Source organism: Urocitellus parryii, chromosome 4, assembly GCF_045843805.1.
Source record: "Urocitellus parryii isolate mUroPar1 chromosome 4, mUroPar1.hap1, whole genome shotgun sequence".
NCBI lineage: Eukaryota > Metazoa > Chordata > Mammalia > Rodentia > Sciuridae > Urocitellus > Urocitellus parryii.
Genome location: NC_135534.1, coordinates 180,079,010 through 180,096,681, shown reverse-complemented (window position 1 = coordinate 180,096,681; position 17,672 = coordinate 180,079,010). Strand labels below are relative to the sequence as shown.

The 17,672-nt window shown below is 39.2% G+C and overlaps 2 protein-coding genes across 2 annotated transcripts in view; one reads left to right on the top strand and one right to left on the bottom strand.

The window, feature by feature from the left end:
• Positions 1 to 9,939, top strand: part of Tex10 (testis expressed 10) — a 43,977-nt gene extending 34,038 nt beyond the window's left edge. The window contains exons 12-15 of the mRNA XM_026415052.2: positions 2,255 to 2,335; positions 3,982 to 4,163; positions 8,397 to 8,607; positions 9,740 to 9,939. Of these exons, the coding sequence (XP_026270837.1) occupies positions 2,255 to 2,335; positions 3,982 to 4,163; positions 8,397 to 8,607; positions 9,740 to 9,853 (588 nt within the window). The 3' untranslated portion in view covers positions 9,854 to 9,939. The remainder of the gene's footprint in view (positions 1 to 2,254; positions 2,336 to 3,981; positions 4,164 to 8,396; positions 8,608 to 9,739) is intronic.
• A 913-nt stretch (positions 9,940 to 10,852) lies between these two features.
• Invs (inversin) overlaps positions 10,853 to 17,672 on the bottom strand; it is a 134,784-nt gene continuing 127,964 nt past the window's right edge. Inside the window, exons 15-17 of the mRNA XM_026415065.2 lie at positions 14,745 to 14,974; positions 13,805 to 13,879; positions 10,853 to 10,973 (exon numbers count right to left, since the gene is read on the bottom strand). Coding sequence (XP_026270850.2) covers positions 10,867 to 10,973; positions 13,805 to 13,879; positions 14,745 to 14,974 — 412 coding nt within the window. The 3' untranslated portion in view covers positions 10,853 to 10,866. The remainder of the gene's footprint in view (positions 10,974 to 13,804; positions 13,880 to 14,744; positions 14,975 to 17,672) is intronic.

Sequence of the window (17,672 nt, the reverse complement as noted above, 5' to 3'; positions counted from 1 at the left end):
CAAATTACACTATCCTACTTTATGTAATACTGGAATATAAGGTCATTCTTACTTGTGTTTCTCTGTATGTAATGTGTTTTCATTTCTCTAATTTCTTTCTCTGCATTTTTAAAAACATTTTTTTTATCCTTCTTAAATTTTTCTATATGGAGCTTTTGTTGTACCTAAATGTTACTTTTACATTTTCTTGGCTTATATTTGCTTAGTGTTTTTTTGGCTTATAGTTTATTGTGTTAAGGAAAATAGGTGTTGTCTCCCCTTCTTATAGGTCTCTTAATTAACATGTGTTAGACTATTTTGTTTTGAATGTCATTTTTTAAAGCATTTTTTTGTGTTTTAGAAAATTATTGTGTCTTCAGGTCACTAATGTTTTTCATAGTATTCAGCTGCTTTTATATCCAACCAGTGAATTTTAAAAATTTCTTAAATTTTTTTATTTTATGGTACTGAGGATTGAACCTAGGGGCACTCTAACCACTATATTCCTAGAGCTTTTTATTTTATTTTATTTTATTTTATTTTATTTTATTTTATTGAGATGAGGTCTTACTTAAGTTGCTGAGGCTGGCCTAAAACTTGATATTGTCCTCTTTTAGCTTCCCAAATAGTTAGAATTACAGGTGTGTGCTACTGCAGCTGGCCCAATCAATGTATTTTAAATTTCACATTTTTTTAATGTCAAGAACTTTTTCTTAAATCTTTTGCTTTTCTTTTGGTTTTACATTTGCTTAAGATAGTTAGAAAAATTGTTTTAAGATTCTTGGTTCTATCAGTCATTTATGTAGATTTATTTTTCTCCTGGTTATGTTTTGTGTTGTACATCTTGTACAGATGTTTTTGACAAGTTTTTGAGTAGATATTGAATAGTGGAAATTTGCTATTTTTGAGTTGGAAAATTTTGTTGTTCTTAGGCTATTTGCTTTTTTTTCTGGTGGTCATGCTGTTTGAGAAGTATCAGCTTGGGCCTTTATTCTTGGTTTTAGCTTGACTGGTGTGGCTTATTAGGACAAGTGGCCTTTATTAACATAAGGCTCATTAAACTGTGGCTTCTGACCCAGTTTTGGTTGTTCCTATTTTTTATACCATCCTTGATCTAAGTGTGTACGTTCTTTTAACAGTTGTTAAAATGAAAGAAAGAATATGTGACAGAGCTGTACATGGCCTACAAAAGTTGAAATACTATTTGGGTTTTTATAGGAAAATATTTGCCAACTTTTGTTCTTGGGCTCCTTAAGCCCTGCTTTGTGTTCTCTGAGCATCTTCTCAATGACCTGGGTGTTCTAGGAAGACCCTCCATTTTCCCTGGTTAGTACTCAGACATCTCTGTGGCCTGTTTGAGCTTTAGGAATTGTTCGTTTTCTGCCCCTGCATGTTCTTTGCCTGGCGTCCTGGAGATAAGCCTTGTGCTTTCATGGCTTTGTATTCAGCAGAATACCTAAAGAGACTGGAATTCTCTTTACTTTCAGGTTCTTTTCAATCCAAATTCTAGTTGTCAGCAGGTCTCTCAAAGTCCTTGCCCTGTCTTGCCTACATTAGGGAGCCTTCCACACTTTGCTTGGGTTCCTCCTCAAAGTGCCTTCAGCAGAGGCCAATATAATAAATTACTGTATTTACAACTTTAGTGTTGCCGAAGTTTGAAAACATTTGTTTTCTATATTCAGTTTTCTGTCTACATGCTCTGGTTTATAACATTTTTATGTGATGCCACTGAAACAAGTACAGTAGGAAAGTCCCAGATTTTCAAAAAGAAAGAAATTGTTCTTGGTCAGTAAGATACTGCAGCACAGGTAAGTCTTTAGCTGAATAGAATTTTGATTTAGGAGTCAGGGTGCTGCTCCTGACTATACTGTTGACTTCTAGATACTAGAACATTTGAAGTGCTCAGAAATCAGAAACTTCTTAAGCCTGACGTGACTTTCAAAAAAGTTTTGGATTTTGGAATCTGAAGTGTTTTCGGATTTTAGAAATTTTGGATTTTGAATATTTCCATAGATTTCACTCCATAAGAGCCAAATATGCAAATATTCCAAAATCTGAAAAACTTCTAAACTCTGAAACATTTTTTTGGTCCTGGGCATTGTGGATAGGAGATACTCAACCTTCAGCCTATATTTGTATTTTCTGTATTATGAGTATTTTTTTAATACCTGTTTCCCATTATTATGTAGAGCAAATAGGTTAAAAAAAAAAATCTGTTGAACTTGTTTCTTACCTAAAATGTTAAGATTTGGTTACTGGTTTTCTCTTTTGACAGGCAGTTTGTCACAGTTTGTTGGTTATCCCTGCCCGGAGTCAGAGCTTTGACATCCTGCAAAGTGCCATCAGTAAGCATTTGGTAAATATCCTTAAAATTTTTTTTTCTCTTAAAAAATAAAACCAATTCAGTAGCTAAGATTTGAGTTTGTCAAAGTCGAAAGAGACAGTGTTTGGAATTCTAAGCTTAAGGATAGCATTGCCTCTAACAGCATTATACAATTTCTAAGAACTGAGAAATCCTGTTATTTCTAGATGTTACTAAGTAATTCTGTGACCTTGGGAGAAGTTCCTTCTTTTCCTTTCTTCATCTATAAAATGAGGGTCCATAACATTATACTTTAGTTCTCTTTTGATTTGTGATGCTCTTGTAATTTGCATGTGCATGGTTTTTGTGTATTAGGAACCCAGCATATAGACCAGCGTCTGAGTTCCACTTAGGTAGTTTGGGTTCTAAGTCTTGGTCCCTAGGAGCAGAGTGATCAGTATTGAGACTGACTTCACTTACCCATGGGTGTCTTTTGTCCCTATTAGTATTAACTCAAGAGTAGGCATATCTCCTTTGTTGCTTTTAATTTGCTACAACTTTGATCTTTAGTTTTTTTTTATAATGTGTTGTAGTGCAAGGGAGAATTCTCAAATTTTATCTTCCTAAAGACTCACTTGTTTTTGTAATTTTATAGGCACGTCCATAACCCCTCTTTTCTCCTTCAAAATATTATTTCTCTTGAATTAGAACAGGGTAATTCTTTGAATTCCTGGTACTTCCTTTTTTTTCTTCCTGCTATCAAACTTGCAATTCTTATACCTTGAATCATCAAAGATGCCAACTTTTTTTTTTTTTTTTTCCTGTTGCCACCTCAGAAGGTTATGCTTTCCTTTGACTGTATTCATTATCCTAGTAAAAGATCAATATGCCAGCCAGGCTTGGCCACCATTTTCAGACAGCCTAATGGAGGAGATTAAGACCTCAGAATTTTCAGGCTTTTAAAATGATTACGTGATAGTAGTTTTCAGGAGATTGAAATCACAAGTTAGATTTTACCTTTATGACAGTGTAGTCTAGGTGAATGAACATACCATAATGAGCCTTATTTGGCCTTCCAGGGTTTCTTGACTGCAAAGCAGTCAAGTGTTATGTATAGTAATATCTTATATCCACTCCTCTAATGGTATTTTCTTTGTATCTGAATGGTTAAATCAGAAGGCAGGAGAAGGCTAAATGTAAAATGAACTCTGTACATTTAATTACCTTGAATGGAGTGTGGTACCAAATTCCAAGAGTTTTCTAGTTGGTAAAGTCAAAAGTTTTTAACTGTGATTATTGATGTCAAATTTTTCTTTGGATGCATGAAATAATCCTTTTAAATAATGTTTTGATGAACATTAGAACTTGTAACGTGGAAGATTTTAGATTTTTGTCATAAAGGGGAGGCAATGGATTTCATTAATCATATTTCTTGGGCTCAGTGATAGAACAGTTGTGTAGCACACTTGAGGCCCTGGGTTCCATCCCTAGTGCTGCTTATTCTCTTTTCAAAGTTATTTGATAATTAAATTCTCAAAGGGACACATGACCTTTGGGTGCAGCAGGTGGTGTATGTTTTGTGTATGCTAGTTTTTAGTAGAAGCGTTATAAGTTTGATATTCCAGTTAACAGATTTTGGTTTTATTTGGGTGATGGGTACTTCTGTAAAGAGGTAATTAATCTCATTTTTCTCTGCTTAGGTTGGGTTGACTGTAATTCCAGACAGCACGGCCGGCTGTGTTTTTGGTGTTATCTGTAAGCTCCTGGATCATACATGTGTAGTTAGTGAAACTCTACTGCCATTTCTGGCTTCTTGTTGCTACAGTCTTCTTTATTTTCTGCTCACTCTAGAGAAAGGGGAAGCAGAACATCTAAAAAAGAGGTAATAGTTTTTTTGTGTGTTTGTTTTGTTTTTTAACCTTAAGTTTTTCCTTTTCTGCCTTTCTCCCCAGATAAATAAATTAGAGAGGGTGAATTAAATTAGATTTTAGAAATACTGTAAATTCTCTTTTAGAGAGTTTGTGTAAATCTAGCTTGTCTTTACTTTGTTCTTTCATGAATCCTCTGTGTGTTGTAGTGAGAATTCTTAGTTTTTTGATTTTCCTTTATAAATTTTATAAGTTAGATGGCATTATAAAGTTTCTTGAGCACTTTCCCTTATTAACATTGCTGTGGGTCTAGCAAGATAAAAAAAAAATTCTATTCTTAAGAGAATGGGCTATTACTACAAGCCTTTGTATTGTGTTTTGGGCTTTATTAGAGCTTCCACAGTGGAATATAAAATTCTTGGATTTATGAAAACTGTTCTAAGATGCTAGTGATTTTAATTACCCAGTACTTTTGCTCTTAGGTAATATTCAAGCTAGACTTTGTAGGGTAGTTTGTAAAATTCCACTTCAGTTTAAAAACTGTTCCCTTGTTTATATTCTTAGACTTAATAAGATTCATTGTAGAAGGTTATTTTTTAAAATTTGGCAAGTGAACAAATAGGAGAAAATAAGTTCTTTAACTTGCTAACATTTTGATGTGTGCCTTTTTGGTGTGTGTGTGTGTCTCAATTTTTGTTCATTTATTTATTTTTGGTATTGGGAATTGAACTTATTGGCACTTTACCATTGGGCACATCCCCCCAGTCCTCATTTTTGAGACAAGGTCTCGGCAAGTTACTGAAGCTAGCCTCAAACTTGAGATCCTCCTGCTTTCACCTCCCAAGTTGCTGGGATTTATAGGCATACACCACTGAGCTTGGCTTTTTAAACATTTAAATGCCATGAAAATGTATCATACATACTGATTGTATAACACACCTATATACTTTAAAAGAGTATACTGAATCTTTTTTTAACTGACCCCCTAGGTTTAGAAACAGAATATCATCAGTACATTCAGTTTCATGCACCCTCCACAGTTATATTTCTCTTCTGCCCCCACCCCTAATCACTTTTGTGTTAACTTTGTGACTTTAAAAAGAAAGGGTATTTATAAGAATCACATGTGTACGTATTTTACTCGGAGGAGTTCTGATTCAGTGTCACTTGTGAGATTTCATATTTCATTCAGCCCCCCTCCCCCAGGGGTCAGTCAGTTTCTCAGAAGGGTCAGATATTAAATATTTTAAATATTTTACGTTTTATGGGCCGTGTCTCAACACTGCTGGTAGTGTGAAAACTGCAGTGGATAGTATGCAGAGCAATGAATGTGACTATGTCTTAATTAAACTTACAGAGGCTGTTGGCTGGGTTTGGTTTTGGCAGTAATCACCTGACTGCTATACAGTATTTTGTTATATTAATGTACCATAATTTGCCCATTTTACTGTCTATGCTCATTGATTTTTTTTTTAGTGAGTGTGTATATAGAAAATGTGTATTTCACTGTAAATACACTATAAATTGACATAATAAACATAGATTTGATATCATTCTCATCATCAGACTTTATGTCTGATGGGTCAAGAAAAGTTTTTATAAATCTCAAGGAACTTCTCAAGGTTCTAAAGATTATATAAGATTTTATAAGATCTTTACTTATGCAGTGTGTATATTGTCATTTGTCACTTTCTGTCACTTGAAATACAAGCTCCTTCATTAAACACTGTCATCTGATGTTTCATAGATCTTTTGTACTTTCTTAGAGAAGAGTAGCCTGCTTTGACTTTATGTGGCAGGATGCAACTTGTTGGCCTGTCAAGTGCCCAAAAAGTCAGGCCTCACTAATTTTAAATTGTTCAGAACTTTTCACCAAACCTTTGTTACTAATGAAAAAATTTCTTGTTATTCTGAGCCCTCTTAGTTTGTAGGTTAGTAATCTTAAATTTTTATTTTCTCTTCATCTTTGTGTTGTAAGTTGGGATTTGTCCTACAGTACATTGTAATTTATCCTGCTGGAGACTTGGTGTGCTCCTTCATTCTGAAGACTAGTTTTTTCTTCTTCACCCTGGAAACTTCTGTTGTTAGTTCTTGATTATTGTCTCCTCCCATGTTTCTCTTCAGTTCTTTCAAAAACTACTTTTGCTTGAAGAGAGCGTCTCATTCTGCCTTTGCCTCTTAACAGTTTCCGCTTTGCTAATTCTTTTAGCTTTCCCTTTGAGCATTTCTTTCATCTAATATTGTTCTTTTTCTTTTGGATTTGTTTCTAGTTTGGATTTTTGCTATTCTTGTTTGCTTATGGTTTATTGGTTAAAGCTCCTATCAGTTTGTTCTTTATCTTTTTTTCCTCTGGTGTGGGGAATTCTCCCTCAATTTGGAGAACAAGTGGGGCTCTTGTCTTGTCTTTCACAAGGTTGAACTACTGTGTCTTGGGTTTTATACCTTTTCTGTAAATGTGCCTTTTAAAGAGTTTTGGAGGTTTGTGGAGGCCTTCCCATGGGATAGTTGAACACTTGGATTTTCCTGGCTTCCCACTGCATGTAGGGAGCCCAGTTCAAGCTCTCTGCCTGCTATAATTGGGGTCTGAACCCTCAGCTTCCAACACTATTGACTGGAAAATTCTATCCCCCAAATCGTACATCGTTGTGTACCCTATTGGGTATCTCTAAATTCTTTCACTGTTTCTGGCATGTAGAAGTTTCACCCATTTATGATTTTACATCCACTTCAATTTACAAAAGTAGAAAATGAATGCAGTCTTGTGCTACATAATGAGGTTTCTCTCACTGAGACCTGTGTATGCAGTAGTGGTCCCCTAAGATGTGGAGCTGAAAAATCCTTATCACCTACTGACACTGTAGCCATTGCAAGCAACATTGTAATGCAGCACATACTTTTCATTTGTGGTGATACTGGTATAAGCAAACCTACTGCACTGCCATGGTTTAAAAGTATAGTACGTACAGTTATGTACAGTATAATACTTCATAATAGATAGCTATGTTACTGGTTTTGTTTAGAGAACATTCCTATTTAAAAAAAAAACTAAAACAGTATGTTGGCAGCAGCCTCATTTTTCTTGTGTTTTTTCATCCATCTGTAGACTGCATTCAACATTGGAGCATTACACGAGTAACTTGTAAATATCTAAGGGCAGGTATTATAAATTCAGTTGGAACCAAAGTAGCTTCCTCTGTTCTTTCATACCCTAGATGGTATGATCTTTACCTCTATGCCTGTACCTCAGTATTAGCTATGTCTACAGTCTGGCTTACTCTTTTCTCCCTGCATGTAGCTTTGCTAGCCTGACTGCATCAGTTAATGGACTGTTTACCTAGAGTGGATTTCTTATCTACCTTAGTTGTCATTGCCATATGTGAAGTCAGGAAAGTTAGTCATATGGTGAAGGGCCCGGTCCACCGTAGTAAGCTTCTCTTAAAAGATTGGGGACTGGGAGGTTGTGCACTTTGGAACAGAAACTGCAACAGACTAAGGTCAGAGCCTTTAGCAGTCTGTAGACTCGTCCCTTCAAATAGATGTTGCTCCATTTAATTGACACTCTTCTAGAATGTGGTTAGACTAACTACAAGTTCATGTCTCTACCATAAAACTTTTTTGCTCTTGTTCTGTAAAGATATGAAGAGAATGATGATGTTTGTTGACATTTGGATTTACCATTTCTGGCCTTCCATGATGTATTGTTGGCAGTAATGGTCCCCTCACTGGCTGCTTTGTGAAATCTGTTTTGGCTCCTGATGAGCACCCTACCCCCCATAAATCTGCTCCCTCCTAAGAAATTAAACAAGTTCAGAATCTAGGTCATAGACTTAAAGTTTTGTGTATTTCTTCTCTTTCTTCTTCTTCTTCTTCTTCTTCTTCTTCTTCTTCTTCTTCTTCTTCTTCTTTTTTTTTTAACCAGTGGGGCATTCTTATTCTTCTGATGTCTTTTACATTGTATAGAAGTTGAATAGTGTCCAATGTTAGATACTGGGGCTTCGAGAATGTCTTGTTAAATCCAGGAAAGTGCTGGTTGCTAAGCTTCCTGGAACCCACAAAATAAGTGAGAACAGCTAATTCTTCATTGACTTTATACTTACTTAGTTCTGATTAAACCCAGTTCTTATTTATGATGATTTGTGGTGTTTTATCAAGAAATGCTAATCTCTTAAAAGACCATTTCAATTTTTGGGAATGTGAAAGGGACACTTTTCCTGTGTTGGCTCACTGACTGACTTCTTTCTTGATAGGGACAAGCTGTGGGGGGCCTGTGTCTCCATCCTGGCTCTCCTGCCTCGAGTTCTCAGGTTGATGCTGCAGAGCCTGCGTGTGAACAGAGTTGGGCCTGAGGAGCTGCCTGTTGTGGGCCAGCTACTTCGCCTGCTGCTTCAACACGCACCCCTCAGGACTCACATGTTGACCAATGCTATCTTGGTACAGCAGATCATCAAAAATATCACGGTAAGAAGCATAACAAGAGGAGGTTCATGGGACAGGTAAGGGTGGGGTTCCTGCACCTGGATTGGCTTCTATAGTTAAGCCCAGTGTGGTGATTGCTTAGGGCTTCCCTGCTGTACAGCACCTGACTAGGACTTAACTAGTACTTTAAGCCTTAAAGTACACACACTTAATGAAGGCGGCACCAGGAAGTTTCCAAAAAGGTAGTGGTCATCAGAGTCATTCTTACTTGGACTCTGTTATGTAACTGGGATCATTTGGCAATTTTTTCCCCTCTTACCCGAACAGGCTTGTTTTCTTGTCTGTCAAAAATGGAAGTAATGTCATTTTTTGTGTGCCTTTGGGTTTTGGTGACCATAAATGAGATTATCCAAGTACCGTATTTAGTTTACCTGACATTTTTTTGCTCACTAAATGTTAGCCGACATTAAGGAAATTCTTTAGTAGCAACTTAAGGCTGATTTCTAGTCACTTAGTTCATTGGATAGGAGGAGATAATAATCAGATCTGCCTCCTTGGTGGCTCTTGCCTTTAGCTACATCTGTTTTGGGAGGTAGTTTTATCTTCTAGGGTTCCTTTTGTGTTTTTGTTTAAGAGGGTTAAAAGGTGTTTTGCAGAGGTGTTTGGGGTTTATTCATTGGGACATACAATCTGTTATGTTTTGGAGTAGTGTTTATAGGAGTAATGAAAATAGCAATGGCATAATTCAGAACCGTAGAAGGAAAGAAAAGTCAAGAATTTGAATTATTCCCTTATGGGAGAATCAGCCTACCTCTTGATAGACAAAAATTGTCAGAATTATTCTCAGTTGTTGTTAATGCAAGATCATGAGACACTAGATGACAAAGGGAGGGAATCACGGGTATAGGAGTGGTTGATGGTGAAATTTCATTAGTTCTCAGCATATACAGTAGGAAATAGGCTAATAAACCAGTAATACCTGAGGGCATAACTGACTAGGAATTTTCAAGGTCTGTGTTAATGCCCAATTAGTAGTTCCTTTTTTTTTTTTTTTTTTTTTTAAATAGGTGGGGGATACTGTTGGCTAGGCTTTGAGAAATCATGTTTTGGTGTGAAAAGCACTGTAAGGTGACTTTTAATATAATTCTCAAATTACTCTTGTTTTTCTCTGCAGACACTGAAGAGTGGAAGTGCTCAGGAGCAGTGGCTCACAGACCTACATTATTGCTTCAGTGTGTATATCACTGGGCATCCCCAAGGGCCCAACGCGTTAAGTACAGTGTATTGAAGAGGCGTTGTGGTACCTGCTGTTTGAAATTGTTTATTCACATGTATCTTATTTTGAAGAGAAACTGATGTAATAAATGTTTGTCATTAAAGCTAAACTTTTAAAGAAGATTTTGAACCTTCCTTTGCAAAGCAATGTTTGTGAGTTCCCATTGAAGCTCAGGTGTTCTTCGAGCTAGAATGTGTTTTCCCTGCCAGCAATAGAAGGCATTTTGAGAAGCTTGTTCACCTCTGTAAGTTGGTCAGAAAGTACAAGTGGGATGTCAAGTCCTGAGCTGGCACCTTGGTACATGAGACCTGGCTTATAAACCCTACCTGACTGACTCCTTGATCCTGACAGGCTGGTGGTGCTAGGCAGTGAGGCGGCCATTCAGAGAGGACATGGCCCCAATCTGTGGCCTTCAGAAACTAACATGGGAACTGGAAAATGTAAGGAGTCAACAAGAATGTACTTGGTTCTTTTTTTATGAAGTTTCTAAATGCAAACACTGGGACATAATTCTGATGTAAAATTTAGGACTGATAATGTTGGAGTAATAGGAGGTGGTATCTATCAGAAAGTTTGTTTTAGTAGATTCCAGGCAAGTAGAAAGATGAAGATGGCTGCTGGGGGTGTAGAGAGGGAGGCAGGTTCCCCGTCTCATTTAGGTTTATCACTTGAATCAGGAAACGAGGCCTGTAGTAGCTAGCTGTTAGAAATCCCAGCCCGGCAGCCCCTGCAGTGCTCACCACCCTAGTTTTTACTTAAGTTACTGATAATTATTCATTTCTAGCTGTGCTATGATGAAGGCACACAGCTGGGCAGTATGCATGGACATAGTCCTGGTCCTCTCAGTGTAGGCTGAGATGATTTACAAATTAGCACTTGTAAGAGCAGAGGATATTTTCTTTCAGTTATGACATTTTCAAGATAATAAGGCTTTAGGCATGGATATTAAAGTTTTCCCAAAATGTAAGACAGTCCATCAACAGAGAATCAGAATTGCATAGCTATTCACCTTTCTCCACAGGCCATCAAAGCTTTGGTTTGTTTTTTGATTTTGCAGCTGATTGCAGGTTATAAGAAAAGTTCTTCGATCTTCCGCTGTTCTCAAGGAGATGTATGCATTGCAAATTGCTCACTGTTAAAAACAAATACCAGATAAATAGTCAAGTTAATTTTAGTGCTGAAGGGAAGACTTCCTTGATGCTAAGGGAAAAGAATTTAAGTTTGTGCTATCCCTGGAGCCAAATAAGTTGATGGGCCAGTGTACTTCAGAGGCAGGGTGATCACTGGCCTTGCATTTCTCCTCCTCTCAAAAATATGGAACATTTCTTGAAGGAAGCACCTGCATTGGGAGGGAACAGGTGTTTTAAGGAGCTGGGACTGGAACTTTTGGTCTTAAATCTACCTGGAATAATTAGTGTTCTCTCGTTGTGTCTCATGACACAGTGCATCCTTACTCATATTCATGTACCATCTTTTAGTTCCCTTTCCTTTTTGTTTCATAAGATTTGAAACCTATTCATGTTCCTGAAGGTTGATAGACTAATAGGCATATCAAACTCAAAATGGTTATTTTAAGAGGACTTTTTATGACTTTGAAATAACAAATTTGTAGGCTACCACAGTCAGAAAACATGATAACTGACAAATGAGGATACTGAGAACTCATGGTTGGGAGAACTTGCTGCAGCCATATTGCTATATTTTGCTCTTAACCCTGGAAATATAAAAGCAAATATGAGGGGTAAGTTTTAAAAAGTATAGAACATGTCTTTATTTTTCTCTCCTGGTTTTACAACTGCAACAAAATTATTTTTAAATGAATTAACTGCTTTTGGAACTCCTGTATTTTTGGCTACCCTCAATATAACTGAAATTATCACCTGCATACCCCTGTACAAGATGGCAGAATATACTGGATTCAAGCAGGAGTTCCATTAGCAATGTTCATGTAAGCTATGATATTCCATTCACTGGTGTGGAATGTTACAGGAAGCTCTTTCATTTTTAAAGAAATGATCCCTGGTATGTATGTGTCAGTAATAGGCTATGTTGATAGTCTTTGTGGGTGGTTTGCAGCAGAACTGTGAAAGACAGGAGAAAGCAGGGAGTTTATCTGTCTCCTAAATGGATGTAGGGCAATAGCCTGCAGAGACTGCATTTTGATATATTTTTCTGTTTCTTCCTTTTTGAAGTGGTAGAAGAATTATAAAACTTCAGCATGGCATCTCCCTAAGCCAGAGGGCAGGAACAACATATTCAGTCATCAAATAGTTAACCATCTACAATGCACCAAGTAATTTTCTGGAAGTGAACAGAAATAGGCAAAATCAGAAAATTCCTAGCCCTATTGGATTCTCAAGGCAAGAAAATGATATATATATATATTTTTTTTTTTGGTGCTGAGTATCAAACCTAGTGCTTCATGCATGCTAGGCAAGAGTTCTACCATTGAGTCACATCCCCAGCCCTGAACTAACATTTTTAATTCAAAGTGAAGACCAAAGTTAATGTTCTCTCTTTTAGTTTAATTTGTTACTTGATTACAAAATTCACAAACTTGTGTATATATCCAAGCCACACTCACTTTATGGATATTATTTCATTTGTAGACATGTTTTCTATATAAAACAGACTACAGCTAAACTGTACCTAGTAGCTCTGCTTGACCAGCTTCATTAACTGGTTGATGCTTCATGTAGGTGGTTTAGCCTTGACAAAACCTATATTCCCTCCAAGTTCAGGGTAGGGAAAGATTCTCTTTACTCTTGTCTGATTTCAAACCAGTCAGAAATGTGTGTAAGACAAACAAGATGCTTATTATGTAAAGTCCTAAGAAACCATTAAGATCTTTGAATTTGTTTACTCTGTACCCTCACTAAAAACCTTTCATAGGCATTCGTTGTTTAAGGATTTCTGGCAGTACTGGATTTGCTTTTCTCTTAAGTCAGAGTTAAAACTGATCTGATTATCTTTACTAATATTATATAGATGAAACTTTCTGGTAGTTCTGACAGTTCTGTTGAAATATTCTTCAGTCAAGAAAAAAGAAGGCCTTTTTACATAGAACTGTGAGGTTTGATTACTTTAAAAGTTTTTACTATCCCACCCACCACTTCCCTGATCAGCCTGCCTGGGTTACATGAGTTACCTAACTTATTAAAGGTTTGGCAGTAATTACTCTGTCCCCCCCACCTCCAGATTTTCCCCTTATCAAAATCTAAATGAATGCTAAAGTTCATGCTGACAGTCATTGTTCACCTTCCCAGCTGCACTCTGTTCCTGCAGGATGACTGTGTGGATCAGGGTCAGGGCCATGGGTTGCCATAGCCACTGTGAGATACACTGGACCTGGCATTAGCTGCTGACAGCACTGAACTTATCACCCATTTTTAATGCTGGCGTGAAGGAAGGGGCACTAAGTAAACTCTCTTGTCTTGTGGCTGCAAAGAAAGCTGCTGAGCTCTCGAATGAAAGTGTACCTTTGAGCCTGAGTGCAGTGTCCTGTTTATGGTGCTCTTCCCACTTTTGGCAAGGAAATGGAGGATCTTCTTGACACCAAATGGGCCAAGGACTTCCAACATTGATTTGAAGAAAGTATTTTTGTAATATGAAAATGTAAAAATGATTAGTGATAGCTACCATTTATTGTTTCTACTGAAGATAATGTTAATAGCTTTTAGTTGTGAAAATAATTTGTCTCGGGCTGGGGATATAGCTCAGTTGAGAGTGCTTGCCTCACATGCATAAGGCTCTGGGTTCTATCCTCTGCACAAAAAAATAGTAATTTGCCTCAGAGACATATATTGACTGTGATAATACCATAAAAGGGGGATAAGAAAACTGCATTCTTGAAATGACTTTGGAAACCCTGGCCACCTCTCTTCTAATGATGTCTCCTGTATTTGGGAATGAAACAAGAAAAACCCTTCACATGTTCTCTCCCCCTGCTTCATGATGCCTTACCTGAATTGAGATGCAGAGCAGGAGGGGCTCTGGAAAGTCTTGTAGGATGATGTACTTTTCCTTCCAGAGAACAACCTGAAATCAACCAACAACAGTCATCTATCTTTGACCAACAGCAGTGGGGCCTGACTAAATTATGAATTCCTTATTGAGGAAAGGGCTTGAGCTACCAAGATACAGTAGGTATGGCATGGAAGTGCAGATTGTTCCTTAACTGAAATGTTTGGGAGCAGCAGCTTTACAGATTTAGGGGCAATTGTATAGACTTTACTGGATGGGCATTCCTAATCTCCGATCCCAAGTCTGAAATTTGGGACTGCTCAATCTGTATCATGTAGGTTCAGAGCCAAAACCTGAGATTTTGTTGCAAGAACTACACAAGATCTTTCTTGGCTTTTCTGGTGGGGAGTTAGCCAGAACTGTTTTCTGCTAAGTTTATTTGGATGAGCTCTTTCCAGAACTAAAAATGCTTCTGTTTACAGCAATTTATCTGCTGAACAAGTATTCACTATAGTGGATGGATCTCAGGCATTCCATAGATGAGCAACCCTATACTACCTTAACATAGGAAAGGTCAAGGCAAAGCAGACAAGGTACGAGTCTGGAGTTGTCCCAGTGGGTAACGTAAGTTGGGGAATACTCGAGCAGAGCTCTGGAGAGGTTCAAAGGATGAGACTGTCAACCAGGGAGCCTAGTGAAGACTCTTTGGGGAGGCTCTCTGAGCTGTGATGCTAGCTAGAATGCCTCATGAGACCAAGTATGACCCAGAATTGCTGGGAGGCAATAAATGGGGTGCTAAAATTTTATGCTCAGAAGTAGAATAAGGAAGCTTTCTGAATGGTGGTGTGCCCAGTGTAATTAAATCCTATTTCAGATTCTGCCGTGGCACTCTGAGGGTGGCACTCAGATGGTATACTACATAGCCCAGAAGGACATTTACCATAAATCTGCTTGAGCACTGAGTGCCTGGTAGACTTGGTGCCTGAGATGCCCTTGGATGGGCTCTTGGGAACCCTGATGACTGCCACAGTCTTTGGGAGCTTTACTTCCAGTTCTCTTCTCCAAACCTGGAGGAGCAATGATGTGCACTCACGGCTCCATTTGTGCCCGTCTCCAGCTCCAGGCTGCTTCCCGTGCAGCAGGTGGGACAGGTGCTTTCTGAGCCTGTAGCTGGTGGGGCCGGAGGAGAGGAGAGGCTTAAGGTCACAGTATAAAGAAGAGCAAACTTTCAGGTTCCTAGAAGCTTTAGGAACAGTACTTGTGAAACTCCTGATTTCAAAGGTGGCATATTGAATTTGAGTTCTATCTCTTCCCATCATGAAATACTAATGGAACTAGGATTCATCAGATGAGTCTTTGCCCTCAGGGAGAAACACTATGCTGGGCACATGGGGACAGATGTGATGGTTTGGTAGGCTTCCCAGGCTGCTGTGCACTGTGCTGTGTGTAGGAGCTTCCCAGGCAGAGGAGGGCACTCTGGGCAGCAGAATCAGCATAGACGGACGTGAGCTCACGCTGGCTGCACTGTGGAAGGAGCCAGCATCTGTTGAAGGCCTGCTGCATTCCAGGCACCCTTCCTGTGATTTAAGGGGCTGTGAGGCAGACCTTCCAAGGTTCAGAAAAGCAGAGTAACTTACAGAAGGTGACATGGCTAGAGCCAGCAGAAACCAACATTCTGAATCAGTACTATCTGGCCCAACTGCCAAACACTGCTAAGGACTTTGTCTGATTTCCATACATAATGGAGGGACTCACAAAGGGTTAAAGAAGAGTGGCAGCCAGGTGCAGTGGTACATGCCTATAAAGCCAGTGATTTGGGAAGCTAGGTCAGGAGAATAAGTTTAAGCCCAACCTGGGCAACTTAGGGAGACCCTGTCTCCAAACAAAAAGGCTGGGGACATAGCTCAGCGGTAAAGTGCCCCTGGGTTCAATCTGCAGTACAAAAAAAAAAAAAGTGGCAAAGGTAAAAGCTGCTTTTTTACTAAGAACATTCCGCTGGGGAGCTTGGAGTGGGGAAAGATGGGCAGAGGAATGATGGCAGTGTTTACATCTAGTCTTTACTTGATGGTTTTTATCCCACGTGTACCCAAACTTACTGACAAGCGCAACTGTTTGGAACCCTGTGAGGGAGAGCTGCATCCGTGTACTGCATCGACTACTCCCAGTGAGCCTAGAGGAGCAGCAGGCCCATGCGTGATGCTAGGACACACCACACGGGAGAGAGTCTTCCCAAGTCTGCTAAATATTTGCAGTGCTTGGTGCAGCCCTGCCTCCTTTACCAAAGGCTGATTTCGGCAACCAACATGGTTCTTCCTTTCTTTTCCTGGAGAGTGACAAATCATAGTGTCCCTCAACTAGAATATGTCCCACCTTTCTAAATGGCCAGTATTAAGAGAACTAGAGAGATGGGGCACTGCTGTTCCATAATGGTTTCTTACGTTAGAGGTGTTGGGTGTCTCCCCACTCTCTGCGCTTTGGGGAGGCCCAGGTACTGGTTGAGACTGTGGGGAGCTTCAGCTTTTAGTGGACACAGCTCCCCCGATCAGCTCTGGTATGGAGACTGGATCGGCATCCAAGAAACTCTTAAGGTTCTTGGGGCAGAGGAACAGGCCTCATTCTCCCTCTTTCAGGAGAACAGATGCCCCTGGACTGTGGGAAATTCAAACATGCCCCATAGTCCATGGGGTCAGGGCTCTTCCTGCTGTCCAGTCTATCCTTGCTTCTTTATCTCAGAATATACTGGAGAGAGCGGACAGAAAGGGGCTTCCACATATTAGGTGATGTTTTAAACAGCAGCTTTCCAGCTTAGCCTGTCCAGTACTTGATTTTAGTTTTTATAGTAGTCAAGTCTTAATTGGTAATAAAACTTCACACTAATTTTCAGACTAGGTTTCATTTTCTTGAGGTCCAAGGTCAATCTGCTCACCCATTGATGCCTATTTTCCAGCTCACTTTCTCCGTCCTTTTCATGTCTCCTATAAAGACAATCCATTCATTGAACACTAAGTGCCACGACCTATCCCCTATGCTGTCCCTCACCATTCCTTGTTTTGGTGTCAGACACACAGTTCCAGGACAGCACTTTGGGGTCCTATAGTTAAAATGGAAAATATAGTTAAAATATAATAGAATCAACAAAAGTGTTTTCACCCTCCAGATGTGGTACTCCACAACATGTGGCATCCCAGAGGCCCTTTGGGAGTTGATGTTTCTGAGAATTGCACAATGGTGCAGCCAGAGGGGGCCTGGGTAATTGCCCTTCCAGATGGGCGCACCAGACTATGAGCCCACTGTTTCTGTGAGGAATGACTGAAGGCTCATTTGCTAGTCTGGATACTTACTGACAGGACCTGTCAGCTCCTGACTCTTCAAAGAAGTCAAAGAACAGTCTGGGAGGGAGACATTTCAACTAGGGAGCAGCTGTGGGGCCTGGGGAAGCAAACCTTGCCAGCTTGTTTAGCTCCCAGGTGTCAGCCAAAATAATTTAAAAAGTCCCTCCTGATGGTAGTGCATGTCCTAGTGTAGCTTCCCAAGGAGGGGAGCAATGGACGTTCCCTTCTGCAGCTTCAGAGGGAGACTCGACCCAAAGTCAGCATTGGCACCTACTAGCTCTATAGTGTTAAGCTGATTAACCTCTTTGTGCTTCAGTTTCCTCATCTGTGTAATGGGGACAAAAATAGTAACTACCTCAGAGGGTTAATTGTGAGGATAGAATTAATATCTATAAAACTACTTTGAACAGTACTTGCACAAGTGCCCAATAAATGTTAAATAACTTCTAGTATTAACAGTGGCAGATATAACAGCATCACTCCACGCTTGGGACTGAACCCTCGGTGTGTGTGGGTGTGTGTGAGCACTTCCAGGC